The sequence below is a fragment of the Tupaia chinensis genome, unplaced genomic scaffold (genome assembly GCF_000334495.1).
Source record: "Tupaia chinensis unplaced genomic scaffold, TupChi_1.0 Scaffold000235_1, whole genome shotgun sequence".
Classification (NCBI taxonomy): Eukaryota; Metazoa; Chordata; class Mammalia; order Scandentia; family Tupaiidae; genus Tupaia; species Tupaia belangeri.
Window position 1 is genome coordinate 4,105,299 of NW_006159713.1, and position 20,365 is coordinate 4,125,663.

The 20,365-nt window shown below is 40.7% G+C and overlaps 1 protein-coding gene across 1 annotated transcript in view; it reads left to right on the forward strand.

Annotated features, from left to right (window-relative positions):
* Nucleotides 1-20,365, forward strand: part of NUP93 (nucleoporin 93) — a 118,998-nt gene that overhangs the window by 58,124 nt on the left and 40,509 nt on the right. Inside the window, exon 4 of the mRNA XM_006148401.2 lies at nucleotides 17,686-17,748. Within this exon, the coding sequence (XP_006148463.1) occupies nucleotides 17,686-17,748 (63 nt within the window). The remainder of the gene's footprint in view (nucleotides 1-17,685; nucleotides 17,749-20,365) is intronic.

The window sequence follows — 20,365 nt, forward strand, 5'->3', positions numbered from 1 at the left end:
TTCCTGCTGCTCAGTTAAGGGACCAGCTTCACAACTGGTGTTACAATCTGTGGCCACAGCACTGCATCACAATGCAGCAAATGCATTTTCCACATTAACCAAACATGACAGCTGAAGCGATTATTAACCACGCAAGATGTCGGAAGTCATCAAAAATTCACATCAGAGTAATTGCAGTGGCTTGGGTTGGGGGAAAAAAGTATCATAGCATTCCTTGCCTACATGTTGTCTCTCCCCCTCTTAAATCTTAACTTGGTACAGTCCGTTAACAATAAAATACCCTTCTGTAACCTATAAACTGTTACTCCCATCAGTTTGTGCTTTCAAACTGACGGCTGACTTCTCTGAATTTGTATAGAGCACAACAAACGGTGATGCTCTGCTCCAGGGACTGCAGTGTACCCTTTTTAAGGGAACCCTGCAATCTCATTGTCTAATTGGACTCTTTAGTGCTTCAGTCATATCAGCACTTGCAAAGGAGTCATTCTTTTTATTTTCTTCTCTCTCTCTCTCTCTCTCTCTCTTTTCCTCTCTCCTCTCTCACCCCCTACCCCCACCCTCCAATCCAGGCAGTTTGGGGTGGGAAAAACTTGAGCACTGATTCTGACAGAGCTCATCCCACATAGAAGGTATGGAAGAGCTGCAGTGACCGACAGCGTCGACTGGTCTGTAACTCCTTAAATTTGAGAGCTGCAGGTAGGATTGCCTATGTTTTATGAAGAAATTAAGATAAATGCACCTGGGTGAGCAGAGTGACTGCATGTTGTTGCAGTACCTCTGAAAGACAAGGTCTTGGTTTGTTTAAATTTTTGAAATAAAATTGGGAGCAGTTAGCTCATTTGATTTAAAAAAAAGTACTTGACTCTTCTGAGAATTGTTCAGATACGTGCTTTGCCATTTTAATATTTTTCTTTAAAAAATCTCTTGGGTGGGGCAGAGGTGTTTGCTTCAAGATTTAAATACTTGGCTATGTTGGATTTTTGCAGACTTCAAGTAGCAAGTACTATGGACTTTCTTTAGGATTTTTAAAAGAGATACATGTGAATTGCAGAACTCTGGTATGAGGTAAAATATGAAAACAATTTCTTTTTTTGCTAAAACCAGGTCCTTCTTTGGGATTGTAGGGGTGCGTGCATGTGTGTATGTGTGTGTGTACGTGTGTATAGGATGCCTGTAAGGAATTCAGTCATTTATTTTTGATGATTAGGGAAAAGGTGCTATTTGAGATACTTGGAATTATCTCATAGGAAATGTTTTAAAATAAGGCTTTAAATAAGAATTAAATAGCAACATCAAAGATGTAGAATCTTAACTATTCTAAAATGTTCACAATTTAAGCTAAGATAGTTACTTTTTTATTTCTCACATTCATCCTCAAAAGAGTATGATATGAATCTTTTAAGTGTATTTTATACTTTCTGTGTAGAAAATGTGACTGTGTAAGTGAAATAAAAACTTCCTAAGTCATGTGAGCATTATCTGGAGTATAATAAAATTATAAATGTTGCCCATAGCACTTTTAATACCTTGAGCAATATCGCAGGTAAAATGCTTTTGATTCAGCATTAAAAAGCAGCTCATTAGTTATTGTCTTTAAAAAAATAACAAAAAAATGAGACGATGTATTTAGCTTTTTATTCCAAGTAAAGCATTTGTATTGTGGGACCTGTGGGGTCGGGACTTCTTTCTGAAACCCAGACTTGGAAATTGCTCACCTAGTTGAGGGATTTAGTTCCCTTTAGAGGTGTGGGACTTTCTTGACTCTTAACAATAGGAAGGTTTGAGAAGCTGTCAAGTAGGGAATAGAGGAGAGCTGCTCAGGAAGGGGAGAGGAACTGTCAGAATTGGCTCCTTTTGGAGGTCTGGATTTACCCACCACTAAGATTCCATGAAAACTCTGACCCAGTGCAGCATTGCAAAGAATTGATTTCTGAGATGAGACAATGAGATGTGGTTTGCATTTGGTAAAGATGGAGGAAACCTCTTACACTGACCCTGTATGGGGGATGACTCAATTATCCGTGCCTTGGTACAGTTGCAAATTATTTTCCTTTGTCTGAAGTGGGTGGATGCCAGCGCCTTCATCAGAGCTCCTTAATTTAATGTATGGAAAATGTCTCAGCCACCATTTTTAACAATTAGCTGTATCATGGTGGAAGTGAGGTGGATTCTGAAGGCAGCTGCAGGGCCATTTCATTTACACCAGGTTCTGTGGCACAGGAGCTTTGTTACTGTAAAACTAAGAAGATGAATTTGCACTCTATAGGAGAGTTCTTTAGGAGGGTGGAGAACATTCCCAGAAAGAAAATGGAATCCTTTTGTCTACAGTAAGTATTTCTCATACTCCTGTAGCAGTGAGAGGTTAAAAATTTGTCTTTGGTTGAATGGGCAAAATAGATTATTAAATGAACACTTCAAATATGAATGGTATAACACAGAGGTTCTTGGATTTTTTAAAAAAAATTATGCATTAAGAGTCAGGTGTGATATATAAAAACACAGGTTTTATGACTGACTTTAGCACATGATTTTAATTAATTATTCATTAGTAATTCAAGTTAATGAGAAGTATGAATTTACCACTAGTCACAGATGGAAATGAAACTTGAGAGAATAAAGAAATCTGAGCATGGTAAATTTTAAAATAGTTCAGATTTCTTTTCACTGTGTTTAAAAAAAAGTATGTTTTCCATTCCCAAAAAGAATTGCTGGATTTTAGAGGCTTTTTTTTTTTTTTTTTTTAAAGAAAACGCTTCATATTAGTGACCTGTAATAGCTAATTAAAATATATAAGAAGAAAATATTTTGACTAAACCAGAGTTTGCCCTTAAAGGTCAGTAGATTGAGGCTTTCACTCTTATTCATGGAGATAATTTTTAGTGCCTTCTGCTTAATTAATAGTTGTGACTTCAAAGCTACTTGTGTAAAACTCTTGTTTTGTGATTATAAGCTTATGAGACTTGATTCTTAAAATTAATTGGATTTGACCCGGCTTCTTTCTTTGTTCTTTTATGCTATTACTAAGAGGAACCAAGTGGATTTTAACTTTGATTTGTGTATTTGTCTTTTAAAGGCTGAAGAATTTTTTTATCTTTTAAACCCTAAAGAATTTATAGTAAATGTATTTTACAGTAAACTATACCATGAAGAATTTGCCCAAAGTGCTTTAGCAGCTGTCTCAGGAGTTGAATCTTCACAGAACTGAGTATCTGAGAGCCCTTTTAACTTGATATTAAATTTATAAAGCCAACTGTTCTTCTTGGTCTTGTTGCACTAGCTGCTGTTATTCTTAGTGGCTAATTGCTGTTTCCTGTCATTAATAGAGGTTTGAAACTAGGTAAAACGATTTTCTTCACATCAGCCTTTTCATTGACACAGGAAGGTTCAGTTGTCATGAGCCCTGGTTAGAATCCTGCAAAAATTTCGTGAATCTTTGGCACTAGTATTAGCTTGCAGCCAAAGAGCCTAAATCTCAACCTTAATTTTTTAATTCTGGGGGCTGTCATTTGATCTACAGATTGTTTAGAAATATGGTAGAATGTATAAATATTTTCTTCTCTTGGTCTTTTTTTTTTTTTTTTAACAAGGCTTGCACCTTGAAATAAGAGTTTTAGGACAGCAAATCAGAACTTCATTTTAATTGCAGTATTACTTACATAAAATGTTTGGATGGCATGAAGGGTGCCACAAAGCCTGCCTTTGACATTTTAAAAGCAAAACTTGTTTGAAAAATTTGTTCTTGTTCCCTTTTGCTGGCTTTGTAATAATCTGTGTACTGAGTACCTTTTTATGTACTCTGGGGAGGAAACAGAGACCCAGTTGCTTCATATTTTCTTTGCTTCCATCATGGTCTACTCAAGTTTGACTGCTGGGAAGAGGCTCTTCTTTCTGGTACTTGTAGGAGATTCCAGAATCTCTTTGGTCTGGATGCTCCTCAGTTTTCCAAAGAAATTTTAGCCTGGCTGGTAGTAAAGAGTCAAGGGTTGATTCTTTTTGTGACAAAAATGTATTCGTATCAAACCTGTGATTGCTCTGGCAGTACCATACTGTAGATAAGCGAGCATGTCAGCCAGCCCGCTCGGAAACGTTCCGTGGCACTAAGATGGCAGTGAGGAAGGAGTAAAATGGCGTCACCAGGTACCCTGTGATAAGAGATGGACCACACGAGTTAATTTCCTGTCAAATTCGAAGACACCTTTAGTGGCACTGCCTTGCCATCTTACAGTTACCTTTTTCTGCCAGAAGGTAGAATTTTTGAGGTTTTCCTGAAATGAAGACTTAATTAGTACTTATGTCTAAATGGCTTTCAATGTTGCTTTTAAGATATTAATGACAAATATGATTAAAATAAAATTTTAAATAGATACTTTATATTGATACACTTGAAATTTCTTGTTTGTGCTTTCTTTTTAGTATAGAAACTGACTTTTAATATGGGATGGGCTTTTAGAAAATGAAAGCGTGGTTCTCCTTCATAGCAAGGTGAAGCTAGCATTTCTTTGAAAACATGTTATTTGTCTAGTTTCCATTCTAGCTCTTTGTGAGTTTTGTTTATTTTATGTGTATGAAATATATGTATACGGGCTACCTTAAAAACAAAGCTTATTTCACACACACACACACACACACACACACACACACACGTATAGGTTTTTTTGTGTGTGTGTTGCCCAAGGCATGGATCATTTTGCAAGTGAGCTATAGTCATGCTGGTAATGACGATGCTAATTTCTCACCTGTTTCCACCTCTTAGGGAGTTGAGATTTCTGGAGGTGGCCTTAGAGTTTAAATCATGCCGTGAGCTCATCTTAATAAAGTAAAGCAAAGCTTACTGCAATTAAATAACTTTCTCAAGGTCATGCCTCTGAGAAGCGGTCTATTCTGCCTCGTGTTCAGCCCACCCGACTCCTCCTCTGTGCTGTGCTGTACCTCTGTCTGCATCTGACACCATTTCCTTCTCTGTGCGGGCTTGCTGGTGACCGATGGATCTAACGGGTGGAGCTTTCAGTGAAGTCTGTCTTTACCTTAGCCACCTAACTCGTAGAGATTTCCTTTTCAGCTGTTCCAGGAAAGACTGCCTGAGCTGTGCTTGGAGTCCTCCTGGGTCTGTGATGAAGGTGACATACATTAATGCATTCATAAACAAGCACTTAAAAATAAGATCTATCCTGCAAGTCAAGGTTTTCAGCCCGTCACATTGGCTCTGCAGGAAGGGTGAAGTGCTCATCTCCTAGATGGGCAAGGTCATCACACTTATGTGCGTGGAGCTGGGCATTCAGCAGGTCACTCCTTTAACTTTAGGTATTGGACCCCTCAGGGCTGGGTCGTCTTGTTTCTCTTAGTAAGAATGGATTTAGGGAAAGGTTTTAGCTTCCTGTCCATTTTGGGCTATTTGTATTTTAAAAACGGCCTTGCCATCTCTCCTTCTGTTGCTTGTGTCTGCCACCCCAGCTAGGCAGTGTTTTGTGTTTTCTGTACCTGTGGTGAGTGGTGCCTTCTGCAGTATTCCTCAGCTCTGACAGGGTAAAGTCAAAACGTTTCCAAACTTAATTAAGGCTTTAGAGAGAGTGTGAAATCACAAATACTATTAGCAAAGGAGTGCCTTGACAAATTCCATTTAAGACCACATGAAGTTGTAAAAGGGAGGGCCTCTTGTTTGTTTTAGTGGTCTCCAAACAATAGATTTTTTGAAAAAAAGAATTTCTGAATAAGAAGAAACTGCAGCAAAACCAGAGCTCCCTTTTCTGTGACAGCCGAGATGATTGGTGCTCCAATCCCATCAGCATAGGCATTGCTGCATAGCAGGAGGAGCTGTGATTTTCGACTGCAGTGTAAATGACTGACACTGTGTACCAGCAGGGAATTAATATGAGACGTGGCTCCCAAACATTGTCCTGACTAACAGCGCTCCTTGTGCTTGCTAAGTAGAACTTGAGGCTTGATCCTGAGCACTGGAGAAACCAGCCTGCAGGAGCTGCTGGGCTCCACCTGACGGCTCTGAGACACACCCTTTCTCTCCTTTCCTTCCCATGCCTTCAAACCTTGCTTTGTTTCCTTTTACCTGAGGGAAAAAAGACTCGATCTGACAAAACCAGGGATCTGTGTACGCGTGTGTGTTTATGAAGTGGTATTGCTTTAGTGCGTTCTTTTGGGGCGGATTTAGGGGCCGTGGTGAGAGATGCTGGCTCTGATAAAGGCCATTATTGATGCAGTCCCGTTCTATACTGCAGTGCGGTTTTAGTACCCAAAGTTCTTTGGATCTGGACTAATACGTCTCCAAGATGGAAATCAGTTCCCCATAGACATATTGAGACATTTTTATCATTTCTCAATGCTTCATCTTTATCTTATCTTTTCATCACCTTCAAGCGACTATGGGATTAATATTTTCGAGGTCTATTCATACCTTTGGGTGAGGAGAGGGTTCTGCCGCTGCTCACTGAAGCCAGCTGGACTTCAACACACTGTTAATATTCCATTTGTCAAGCTGGATTGAAAAATGTGTTCTCTTCAGAATCTTCCCCCTTCTTGTGTCTCCAAAGTTGAGCCCTAGCAATTGTGCTAGCTTTGGAGGGTGACTGGGGGAGGGAATCTCTGCTCAGAGTTGTCCTTCCTTTCTCTCCTGGGGCCACCTCAGCAGTCAGAGAGCAGTTGGCTGGCTGCCTTTCCTCCCCTCTTCCCTCCCTTCCTCGACTTTGGGTGCTCTTGCCTCCCTCCATCCCCCCACCCCAAGCAGAGGCCCTGCCACCGCAGTGTGGCACATCCTGCTGCATCACAGCCCCTCTCACTCAGGTGAGGGCTCTGCTTGTGTTTCTGGAAGTGGGCAGATAGCAGCTCCAAGTCATAGTCCTCTCCCCAGCCTTCTGTGACCAAGACAGGCAAGTTGCTGATAGAACCCTGAAGGGTTATCACAGGGCTCTTTGTTAGATTTGGAAGGAAAGGAGGCTTTGCTGAAAAGCATTTTTTCCACCACTAGTGCCTAGACGGCCATTGTTTATTATTTTACGCATTTATATGATGTCCTTAATCCTCCCCCTTTATACGAAGTCTCCAGAGCCCTTTAGAAACAGCGCTGGGCGGCTTACTTTCATTCCTGGATGATTGAGAGAAAGGTAGCAGACAACAGGAATGTCCTGGGACCCTGTAAATGGGCAGAACTGGCTTTGCAGCCGTAGCCCAGAGAAGAGTCAGATGGCTTTCACAGGCATCCTTTAACCTTGGCCTTCCTCTTCAAGTGCAGCAGCCTGATATGCTGAGCAGTACCGCTGGGTGCCTTGGTGTAGAAATAGGAACAGGTATCTAGTAGCTGTGTGCCTACATTGTACTGATTAGGAAGGTGTGCCTACATTTACGTACTCTCTGCTACCCCACCACAGGAATGGCATGGCCCCATTCTTTTTCTTTTTTTCTTTTTTCTTTTTATCACCAGAGGGCATATGCAGGTACAGGAAAAAGAGAGAGAGAGAAAATGAGAAAGTACCCCCAATGGGTTGTGGTCATGCTGCAATCCTTTTCCTCCACTCCTTCCTCCTGTTAGAATTTTGGGCATGCATACACATGCTCCCAGGGCCAGGATTGAAACCACCATTGGCCATGTGGGATCAAGCTCCCTTAACTACTGTGCAGTAGGGCCGGCCTACATGTCCCTATTCTTATAGGTGATTATTTCCACAGCTTACCTTTCTGGGATGGTGAGTCTCACTTCTTATTTTATTTATTTACGTAATGCTAAAATCTTGGAAGTTGGTTTTTTGTTATGTGTTGAGGTTTTGTGCTCTATTTTTGAAGGGGTAGGGAGAATAATAGGGAAGGATCTGTAAGAGAGAGTCAATTAGATTTATATTAGTACTTTCTTAAAGGTCTATTGTTTTCCCAGAAGACAAAAGTGTAGATGGAATTGTATCCTGGCTGTCTAGTCACATCCTTGAAGAGTCCAGATGTGACTATGCACTAGGTCAAATGTTGCCTGAAGGTCCTTTGCCAGTTGGGGAAGAGGCACTGCCTGGTGTTGTGTGTTGTTGGGTTTGGTATCTCTGCGCATGTGAAGCTTTCAACCTGTGAGAATTTGTAAACCATTCTGAAAACCAGTTTGAATCATGGGGGTAAGTGATTTGTTTTGCCTAAATGGACCCAAATCTATCATGTAATTTTGTAGCCCCTTCTTTAGACCATAGCAGAAACATGTACAAAATGGGGCCTGGCAGATTGACAGTGACAGATGGCTTGGTGCCCACGCAACACTATGTAATATCGCTAAGGTCTGCTACCTGTGGCTCCAGAGCTGCTGCAGCTCCCATGGATCTGTTGAGCCGGCAAATGGTGGAACTCCACAGCTACTCTAGCAGCGTCTGCTGCCACCTGCTGAATGAGAGCAGCTAGGCTTTTGCATAAATGCATAGCGGGAAGTCATACAGTGGCATTAAAAATATATTACAATTGGCGGGTGTCATCTCTGCCTGCTTAGCACTGCTTTTAGCAGGAACATTTTTGAAGATGTAGATGCAGTCTGTGAACAGATGATTTAAAGTATAGCATTTTTGTAGAAAACATGCAGTGGGACTTAATCTAAATATCTGAGTGGGAGAATAAAACCTGGATTTACTGTTCAGCTTATATTCCTTGCTGGAGATTTTTATCTTCCATGGTCTTTGTAAGCTGACATTTTATGTTTTTATTTTAATGCAATAGTAGTGGTTTAATAAAATAACCAAACATGCTGAGAAACCTTATGAATTTCTCCAAATCTGTGCCCCAAATTTTTCTGTTCAGTTTTGGGGCTTCATCAGTAATGAACATCTCTTTGCAGTTGAAAAATTCCTTGAGGCATTCCCCATGTAGGCACCATGAAAGGGAGCTAATGAAAAAGCGAGTCTACACCATCTGATAAGCCCAGAGGCTCTCCAAGTACTGGCAGGATTTCTATTGTGCTCATCTGAAAATGGTACCTTACTTCATCCTTATTTTCTTCTTAAGTAGGAGGTTTACCTTTGTAAAAATTTTGTCCATGACAAGGTTTCAGAAGAGGTCAGTTGTTCAGAAATCAGGAAGGTTTGGGAGAGGTTAGGAGATGAGGTATTTTACTTGGAATCGGCTGAAGCAAAATAACAGGTATACCTCACACTCCTGTCTTTATAGAATCCAGACAATTCTCCGTTATGCTAACCAGAGTTCTCATGAACACTTAATTGTGCCTATTGGAATTCTTGTTTCATCCTGGGGCAGATCTATTATTATTATTTTTTTTTTGTAAGTTTGTTTTTTGATTAGCTATTTTTTTTTTAAGAGTTTTTTGACTATAAGGCATGTGCACTCGCCAGAGAGACAGTCAGAAATTACCCTCCTGGAGAATGGCCACGCTGTGATCCCTTCTCCTCCACTCTCCTCTCAGGATCTTGGGCACGCATGCACATGCACCCAGTGTAAGTTTTAGGCTTCCAGGTCTGGGACTCAAACATCGGCTGACTAGTGGGAGTCTAATATGTAACCATTACGCCATCTGCTGGTCCCTTGATTTGCTATCTTTTGCTTCTTAGTATTTTGCCTTCCTACTTAATTGCTTTTGTCTTGGTGATGTTCTTTTTCAGCCACAGTGACCATTCCTAATGCCACTGCTCACTTTGTGTTAATATCATTTCGATTGGAGTGTTGGTTACAGATTTTCTGTTAATTTTTGTGTATGTTGTATTAAATGAGGAATGTACAAGATTTCTGTAGCGCCACATATTTGTGTGTTGTGTCACATACCTTCTGATAAATGTCTAACCTGCTGTGGGTGTCTCACTTTATATTTTGACAGGGTGGATCGCCAGTTGGTCTGTTAAAGAGACATGGAATAGTCTTTTGTGTTTTAAGGACCATGTAATATATGGCTGTTGCTTTGTTGGGATCATCTTAGACTGTAATGATTTTATTAGTTAGTTAATTAACAGCCAGGAAATTTATATGTTCTTCAATTCAAACTGTTTATATAACTCTCTAACAAATCACTTATTTGTTGTAGGTGGGAAGCAAAGAACTGTGAAGAATCAATGTAGGCTTTTCTTTTCTTTTTTTTTTTTTTTTTTTGGCCATCTTATTTTCCTGTCTAAAGTGGATACTGAAATCTTTTATCAGAGACCCTTATTTACTGCAATTTTCACTTTGGGAAAGCAAATCAACTCTGAGAATTTGGCCATTTGGCAAAAACAAATATCCTTTTGCTCCCCCCCCCCTTTTCCTACAGTACAATTAGCTGCCACTTGGATTCTAAGTCTCCCAGTGATTAAAAATAAGATAGTCTCATTCCTGTTTTTCTTGACCTGAGCCATTTAAGAACCACTTTGACCACGGAGTCCTTGAGATATAACTGTGTATTTGATAGGAGAATCAGTTTCCCTTGGGTAACATTCTGGGTTATTCTTGGCTCTTCCTAGCCAGTGTACATTGTGGATAGCCTACTTCCTCTGTCAGACAGCACAGGTGGCTGGAGATACTGCCTGGGCAGATGTATAGTGTTTACTGCTCCACAGTAATAGCAGCAATATTTGGAACACTGTGGGGTGATTCTAGAGCAGTGACTTCAAGCTTTTTGAACTGTGACCCATATTAAGAAATAGTTTACACTATGACCCAGTGTATACTTGCAAGTAAATATATACAACTGAAACAAGTTTCACAAAACAACACTACTATCACACATCTCTGTTGCATATTATTATTATTATTTTTTTAAATGCTGGTTGATTTCATGACCCAATTATGAGTCTGACCATTGTCCTGAAGGAATGCTAACAACTTGACATCTCATCTTCCCCTATTTGAGAATGAGGGGAAGGGGAATGAATATACAAGCATAAGATATCTGTTTCTTCTGCCTTTGATTTGCTGTGATGAGAAACAGCTTGGGCGAGTGAAAAAGGGTAAGCAAGAGGTAAGACAGTTTGAGATCTAGATCTGAGCTTTGCTGCTCGTGAACCAGATCATCTTAATACAGAGCCCCACAACATTTTAGAGTTGGGAGATGGCTCTAGAAACCACCTCGTACAGGCTGCTCAACTTATAAACCTATACTAAGGATATACTTAAGGTATGATTCTGTTAAGGAGTAGTGAGAGCATTGGGTTAAAAGTGAGGGTGGGCTGGCCCGGTAGTCAAGTGGTTAATGAAACCAGATCCCATATGGCTGACTACAATTCGAATCCCAGCCTTGGTGACCTGAACAACACTCTGGTACATGCATGCCCCAAATCCTCACAGGATGGAGAAATGGAGGCAAAGGGATTGTGGTATGACCATGCTCCTTTCTCGCTTCCCTCTGGAGAGTTCATGCACCCTCTAGCAGTGAAACAACAACAAAGAAGTAAGGTCTCTAACTAGATGTATGTCATACACTTATACTTCTCACAGAGTCATCACCATGTAAGTGTTAGCTGGTATTACTGCTACTGTAAGAATGAGTGTTTTCTGAGCCTTAACTTCATCATCTGTTAAGGAGAACTAATACCTGATGAAGAAAACAAATGTGAGGATGTTTTGGTCTTTTGGCACTCAGAAAGTGATACGTCAAGGACTGGAGTCTGACATGCCGAGAGGCCTTAGGAGCTGCTCCAGAATCAAGTGCCTGTATCCTCGTCTTACTTTTCCCCACCCCAAGGGCAGAGAAGGGCTCTCTTTGGAGTTTACTTAATTTTCTGTGGAAGCTTCTTTCCCATTAAAAAATGCAGTTACGTCAACCCTCCTTCCTAGGAATATCATCAAATAGCCAAGGAAGAATAGCCATCCTAGAAGAGACTAACAGTCATCACACAGCTGGGTAGATATTCCATTTATTCTTTAGAGGGCGGTTCCAAAAAGTTATCAGTTGACAGACTTTATCTGCATTTCAGACAGCCTTTGTTCTGGGCATGCGGTTCCAACCCTCACCTTCCTGTAGCTGGTTGGTGCAATCCATCTCCCAAAGAATTATTTACTAACTATTGTCTGAGCATTAGGCTTGTTCATTTCCCCATTCTCTCTCTCCTGTGAAGCCTCAATCATTTGAGTTCATATTTTACATGGCTCCTGTATACGTATATGTTAAAATAAATTTATTTTTCATTTTACTATGACCATTGCTAGTTGACCTTCAGTGAACCTGCAAAGTAGAAAGGGAAATTCCCTCACACTTAGGCTCTTCTCCTGGGTCAATCTCTTTAGAGAGAGAGGTCATTTTTCTTTATTTTCTCTATTTAGAAATTTTGTCATTCCCTAAGTCTCTCAGAAACATTTGATTTCAAGAGAACTACATGCATCCTGCCTCTACTTCTTCCTCATCAGGAATCTATGACCAGAGTAGTAAGATGTTTAAATCTCAGTTTCTTGCCCGAATAGAGTGGAGGTATTAGGGGTAAAGTGGGGTGATCTTGTCTCCTTCATATTGTTAAAGATTTAGCAGTATGTATTTGGATTGCCTAGGGCAGAGTCTGGCCCAGAATTGCTTCCTGAATGGGAGCTATTATGTGTGACAGAAGCTAGTTAGAAGAGAGTCTGTGTCCAGGACTGGCAGTGAGGAGCAGTATACAGACCGGAAGGCAGGGGCAGTCTTCTCACCTAGCAGGCTTGCAGGTGTTTATGGAGTGTCATTTATGGAGCCAGCAGTAGAAGGGTTGGGTGAGGGGCTAGGAGCAATAGAAAAGTGTTTGTTGGTGAGATGAAAGGATATGGGTGATGGAGAGCTCTGAGAGTGACAGGTTCTGGCCTATCTAAGCAGGCGATGAGCTATCGAGCCAGTTTTTCTTTTTGAAAAGAATTATTTCATTTTATTTATTTATTTTGATTATTCTGATTTGCAGTAGGACATGCACACTCACCAGAGAGAGAAAGAGACAGAGAGAGAGAAAAAATGAGAAAACAAGTTGCCAGGTCTGGGAGTCCTGCACACTAACCACCATGCTACCTGCTGGTCCCTGTTGAACCATCTTTATATCCAGGGAGTTCAGAGTGTTGGGTGTAGTTCATTCTTTATGTCCTAGCTCCACCTCTCCAGAGAACCCCTTTTCCCATAGAAGTATATGTGTGGGGTGCAGGCATGAGAGGTGCTTCATAGGAGTAGTTGGAAGGAAAGAAAACTCATGTACAGTGAAAGGAGATTGAAGAATAGATCCATGGAAAACCTGGGCGGAGGCAGGTATGCTTCTGCTCAGTTTTTTAGTTCTTTAATTCTAGAGGGCTGTTATTTATTTATTTGTATTTGAGGTGTGTGTTCTTTAAAGAAACTAACTGCCACTAGAGGGCACAAGATCCCAGCACTATTCTGACTGTACAAATTACTGTCTTAAAGATTCTTTTCAAAAGACAGGTCACTAATGTCTTGCTTTTAAAAATAAAATACTTTGTGTAACCTATTTTAGTGTTTGGTTTTAGAAAGAAATAAAGAATGAAAAATTAAAATTCAAAACCAGTTTATTTTGTGGGTTCAATTTGTGCTACAGAGAAAACTTCTTTTCATTTGAGGTACATAATGACTACTAATCTTTGTTCATATGTGAGTGCTATTTAAATTTGACTTCCCTGTACAGATGTTTCATTTAATTTACTGAGATTTCAAAAGTATAACTTAATAACAAATACTTGAAAGATGAAAGTAGTAATCTGTTCCAATGCAATAATGTTGTTTTTCTTCTTTCTTTTTTCCAAAGCTTATTTATTTCTTCCAAAAGAAGGGAGGAGGGAAGGAGACACCCCATCATGGTCTTCATTCTGTGATCCGCCCCAGCCAGCTGGGATCATGGGTGCATGTGTGATTGGCATGTATAGGAAGACCTTGGGACTTTAAACAGGGACTTACCCATATGGCTTTAGCATCACAGAGCATTACATTACTGCTGAGTCACTGTAACTGGCCTCTTTTTTGCTTCTTTTCTTCTTCTTTTATTTTTTAAATTTATTTTTATGTTTATTCTTTCATGAGAGCAGGAGAGACAGCACTCCCAATAGAGGGTGATGCTGTGATCCACTCCCAGCCTCCTTGAATCAGCCCTGGGTCATGGACATGTACGTGCCCACTGTTCCCAGGGAGGTCTCCAGATGTGAACCTGGAAATCTCCTATGTGGGGCTGACTTGTAATCTGTCACACTTTACCACTGTGCCTCAGTCAGTCTGTCCATCCTTCTTTATTTGTTTGTTTGTTCCTGTAAGGTGTGTGCATTTGCTGTAAGGTGTGTGTATTTGTCCACGAGTGATAGAGAGGGAAAGTGAGAAATCACCTCTCAAGCGTGATGTCCATGCCACAGTTCTATCTCCTCTTGGGATTTTGGGCACATCCCCCTGTATTTTTCAAGATGCTGGGTTTAGGATTCTAACCGGGTAGTCAGCCATGTAGGATCCAGCTGTTTTAATCTTCACACTATCTTCTGGTAGTTTTTCTTTCTTAACTATTACTTGATATAGTTTTCTCTTAGAAATATGGGGGTTTTCCCCTTGCAGAGTAGTATTTTACTTTTAAACAAATGTGCTTGATTATTGCTTTGCATTTGTATTTTTAGTGTCTGTGTATGTGTGCTTGTGTGTGTGTGTGTTTGTTTTAAAGACGGTTATGTATACATAAGTGATGTTGAGAGAACAGAAAGAGCAGAGGAAGCCCATAGAAGGGATGGGGCAGAACCATCTGACTTAACCCAGGTCTCTCTCCTCCTTGAACCAAAAAAGAAAAATGAGACTAGGCCTTGTCAAACAGTAGTTATTTCCTCATTTCTCCAGCTTCCCCAAACGTGACTTGTTCAGACAGTTAGCCTCCCATAACAACAGCCATTCAAAGGTACAATAGAATACAATCCATGTCTACCTTTTGTCCAGGAATTGTCCGCCAATGATGATAGTGCCGTAGCTTCGTTTATAAATGGTAACACTAAAGTCTTTCGCTTTAGCCATTTAAGACCCTTTTATAAAAGAAAAGGAATTCATATTACAGGTTTGTTGACTTGATGCAGTCTTTTGCTCTGAAGGGTATGTATATATAACCCATTGAAGTTTTTATCACCATTTTGTGCCTGGCATTATTAGGTGGCCAGAAGAGATGTAGTGACAAGCTGCCCCATTCTCTGTGGACCACATGGGTTCCCAACTTTAGGTATTCTGGCTTATTGAGGCCATTACATTTAGGCAAGTGACTGACCCTGATGCCTCTTCTCATTCTATCCCAATCACAGTTATCAGTGTAGATGTTTGGAAGTGTCTTCCTGTGTCCTTAGAGCTGCCTCAGAAACTGCCCTGGAGGAGTTTTTGTGAGTGAATGATTTAGTTTCTAGGCTGCTGGCCATTGGCCCTTATCTGTGTCTGTCCCAGTACATTGCCTAGGTTGGGGTGTGACAGCAAATGTGGGGGACTTGGGCCGATACATAAGGGATCTGAGGAATCTATGAAGATAGCACTATTTTATGTATATTTGTATCCCCAGTATTCTGTACCTGACTCTCCACTTCCTTTTAATAATCAGCAGCTTCATTTCTAAGATGGAATGAAATATGCTAAAATATTACAGCTGTTAAAACACAGTATGATCAGGACCAACAGCGTAATGGTTGTGTCGCTGGACTCCCACTTAGTTGACCTTGATTTGAATCCCAGACCTGGTGGCTTAAAATTCACACTAGGCATATGTGCATGCATGCCCAAAATCCCTAGAGGAGAATGGAGGAGAAGAGATAGCGGCATTGGTATCTCCCCTTTGGTGTGTGTGGGGTGATTTCTTGCTTTCTGTCTCTGTTTTTCTCTTTGGCAAGTACATGCACTCTATAACAAAAATCTCTCAAAAAGTAACCATGACAGTATGTTTCAAATATAAGCCGCATATGTTTTAATATAGTTTTTGTCTTTTTAAAAGGGTTTAATTTACTTTGTATTATATCCCTCTAAAGTTTCTTTCAGGGAGGCAGGAGAAAGCAGGAACATGATTCTGAAAAAGCAGGTCATTTTGGCCATGTATAAATGCACCAGTATGTGCTAACATTCATGTGCCTTGCATTATAGATCATACATAGATCTGATATGTAGGGTAACTCGAATCCTTCTATATTACAACTGTGACTTTAGTTTCTTCATATTAGTTGATGGGTCCTCTTTCCTGTTCCTACTTGACTCCTACGCCCCCAGCTATGGAAAAGAAGCTTCAATCTGTGTGAAGGGCAAGGTGTTAGCATGGAAACTGACTCAGTTTTTCTTCCTGTCTGCAAGTATGGCTGTCAGGACAGTGTTCTGCTCTCTCTCTCTCTTCACAGACCTCAGCTCAAGCAAATACAGACAGTGGACAGCAGCATGGAGGGCCACTCTGGGCATCTCCTTCTTTAATGTCAGAAACGGTCTAACTTGATTGCATTACCTCAGTTTAGCACATGAGTAAACCAAGATTTAGAAAGTTTGAGTGACTTGGCAAAAATCCCGCCATCACTAAATTGACACACCAGGATTTGAAATGGTCACATTCCAAAACCTGTCCTCTCTGTCATTTTGTTTTTGTGTAACTGCATTTTGCAGGCATTGAAACTTTGCACATGAAACTAGACTTGTAGTCAGCTGGTAGTGCAGAGGTAAAGGTGGCTGGATCTCACATGGCCGACTGCACAGTTTGAAGTCCTGGACATGGCAACTTGAAAAATACGCCAGATGCATGTGCATCCTTCTCAATCCTGAGAAGAGAATGGAGGAGAGGGGACTGTGGTATGGCCATCCTCCTTGGGGTGCTTTCTCACTTTCTTGCTCACTCTCTCTCTCTCTGCCTGTCTCTCTCCAGTGTGCACAAGCACTCTATAGCAAATTAAAAATTATATATAATAAGTCAGACTTGTAGAGACTGTTTCCTCTTCACTGCATTTACATTAAACAAGTGGTGGATGTCATTGAACCTCGAATAGGGAGTACACATGGTGAAACTTGGGGAAAAACGTGTAAATAACTTTTAGAGTTTCTTAGCTGTTGGCATGTGAAAAGCACCTAACCAAGTAGGCATGATGGCTTCTTCAATGCTAGGAAGAAATTGAAGAATTAATGTAAGGCGGGGCCAGCAGATAGCATAATGGTTATGTTGCTGGACTCCCATGTAGTCAACCATGGTTTGGTTCCCGGACCTGGCGGCTTAAAACTCATGCTGGGCATGTGTGTATATGTGCCCAAAATCCCTACAGGAGAATGGAGAAGGGACTGCGGCATGGCCATCCTCCTCCCCATCCAGGGGGTGATTTCTTGCTTTCTATCTTTCTGTCTCTCAGGTGAGCTATAGTACATGCCCTATAGCAAACATCTCTCTTTAAAAAAAAAAAAAAAAAGAATTAATGCAAGGCAAGAGAGAAGTGTAGAGTGAGAAACTGTTTATTAGAGGAACTATGACTGGCTACATAGTCAAAGTCGTATCTACAAAATGAGCCATTTAGGGATTTCGAAGGGCAGTCTTGACTGCTCACTTCTAGCCTGTTTGTGGGCTGCAGAACGCTGCTGTACTGTTTTATGGGGACTTCACATTCCAGTAGTCACTATGTGCTCCCAGAATGAAAGAAACCAGGCAATGTCTATAAAATCCATCTGTTTTGATGTTTCCAAGTCGGAAGGTTTTGTGAGGGTGAAGGTAGGTTAGATGGCAGAATCCTTATGGTGATTTTGTTTTGTCCTACAGTACACTTTGGATTATTTGAAGGTTAATTTTAACCTAGCTTGTGTCATTTTCTTCTCTTTCACAGGGCTTCCTAAAGAATGAGAAGGACAATGCCCTGCTGTCTGCCATTGAAGAATCCCGGAAAAGGGTGAGAAAATGAACCCACATGTAGATGTATATCATTTTGAGGGCTGCATTTGGCAGGGAAATGTAGGAAGCTGAAGTCTGTATTGCAGGCCCAGTTGTCCTACTTAGTCACTCAGAGGGAGTTCTATCGCAACTGTTTTTTGAGAATACCATGCTTCTAACTGTACATGTATTTAGTGACTAAAATACATCTGAAGTACTGGCAGGGGCAATTAATTACTAAACTAATTTTAAAATAGAAGAACTAGAAAATTCTTTGGTTTTATTGTTGTGTAAAAAGTAATTTGGTTCCTAATGAGTCAGCAGTTGTGATCATTGATAATTTCCCTCCACTTCATTTCCTTTTATCACACAGTGTGACTGTTTCACCTTTTATATTAACAATTTCTCTGAGCTTTTTCCACAAACAAGCAAAAATGAGCTTAGTGTTCAAGAAGATGGTATACCAGTCAGCCAGAACAACCATTGTATGTGCAGCAATATTTTGCAACAAGTGTTTTTGCAAGTTTCTTGAAGATATTTTACTAGACATGTGAGTTTATCTCCCTATGTCGACAAGAATGAAATGATCAAAACTATTCCAAAACATCCCAATACAGAGTAGGATCTTTTCAGGACAGTGAGGTTTGGGGGGAGGGAGGAGAAAGATTAGCCACCAGCTGAGGTGGGTTCCCAAAGTGCAGCTCTTTGCAGGAAGGAGGCTGGCAGGGGACATGCTACCGCAGTGACTCTCTGCAGAGGGGACAGAGGTGACAGGGGACCTCCGTTTCACTGTTTATTTATGTAACCCTCTTTTAATGAAATGCATTTATTCACGTCTTATTTATATGGTTTAAAAAATAGAACATGAAAAATGCTTCTCAGTGTGCTTTATGAACTACTCTGTGAAGTTGAAAATATCTCACTGCGACTAGGATGTGAAATAGGAGCAGGGGACTTGCCAGCTCTTGTATGTAAGAGAATGTGTCAAAGGCATTATTTACATGACCAATAAGCTTACTTATCAGAATAAAGTTCTCTAAAATTTAATGAATTACATTGTTGGCAATAATATGTACAAATTCACTTAATTCAGATTTGAGAATTTTTTAAAAGGGTTATTTTTGCTCACACTTTGCCTTACTTACCAGCGTTGCTTCTCCTGCTGCAAAGGACCAATGAAATTAAATTAGGATTGTCGAATGCCACCAAGCCTTATTAATCCATTTACCCTGCAGAATGTGTTTCTGGAATTGGCAGTCTCAGAATATTGTGCCATACTGAGACTAAGTGTGCAGCCAGCCAAAACATTTAGGTGACATACCACAGTGCAAAATGCGTGCATATGTGTTTGGGAGGGAGACATTCCCGTGTTGGTAGCTGTCCTAAGGGAGATCTTTGACCTGTCTGGACACAGGGAGACTGCCGCTGAGCAAGAATCATTTTCAAATAAAAGGTGAGCGGCTTTCTGGCATTTTGGTGACAATTTCATGTTTGACTAACTTGCCAATGTCCTGCTGAAATGCCAAGAAAACAAGCTACAAAACCACAAATGTGTCCCATCTTTTCCCATTTGGTGCATCCCAGCAAAAACAGAACAACATGATCGGAACATATGCAGCATTTCTAAACGCCAGCAACAGCTCAATAATAAATGGGTGTGAAGTCAAAGCATATTGCCCTCTTCCCTTTCTGAGAATGGGATTCGAGTGCTCCCCACCTGTTCTTAATTCAGTTGCCCAGTTCTCTCCCTGCCATTCTTCTTTAACTGTGTCCAAAGAGAAATATTTTCTAACATGCAACAATAACTTGACTATTCCGACTGGATCTATGCTAGTTTCTCCACAGCCTTGTCATCTTCTGTGGTTTGTCTTGTTTCCTTTTCATTTTTAAGTCTCTGTACTCCTTCCAGTTATTCCTTTTCTCTCTTTATGGGTTCTTGTCATTTTGCTCCTCCTAGTCCCTGCCTCCCACCTCGTCTCATACCCCTACCACACTCCTCTACTCTTAGCTCTTAGTTGAGTTGCTCGGTTGAATCTCTCATGAGCTCCTCTAGTTAGCATTCTTCTTTGCACCTACCTAGTGCTTCAGATGTGGGTATAAACTGAGTAGGCTGGCATGGGGCAGGTGGGTGGCTGATCATCCCTGATTAGCCCACAAATTGGATGCTCCATTATCTCTAATGTAATTAAGATAAGCTTGGGGGGTGGCGTGGTCAAGGGAAGAGAATTTGAATGTTGGGCCATTTATTTTTATTCAAAGCTCCTTATCACAGTAGTGATGAATGGAACCACAGGGCTTTTCATTCAGGCTTTCTAAATGATTAGCCTGGCATACTTCTCAGATATATCTGAGCCCAGGAACCTGCCAGTTTTCAAGGTACTTCCAAAGTGCTAAGCAGAAGTTCTTGGCACAAAGTGGTCAGCCTAATTAATGGGGACTGGGTAATTCCCACGGTCATTATGTAGCCCTTATCTATTGCTGTACATGTGCCCCCACTATCTTCAGCACAGTGGCTGTGGGTGTATTGTCTGTCTCTTTTCTTCAGTTGTGTTTCTTACTCTGCCATTCTTTGCTGAGGCCTTAATTCTTTTTTCTTCGATATTTTTGCTGTAGGCCATGTGTGCTTGCCAGGGAAA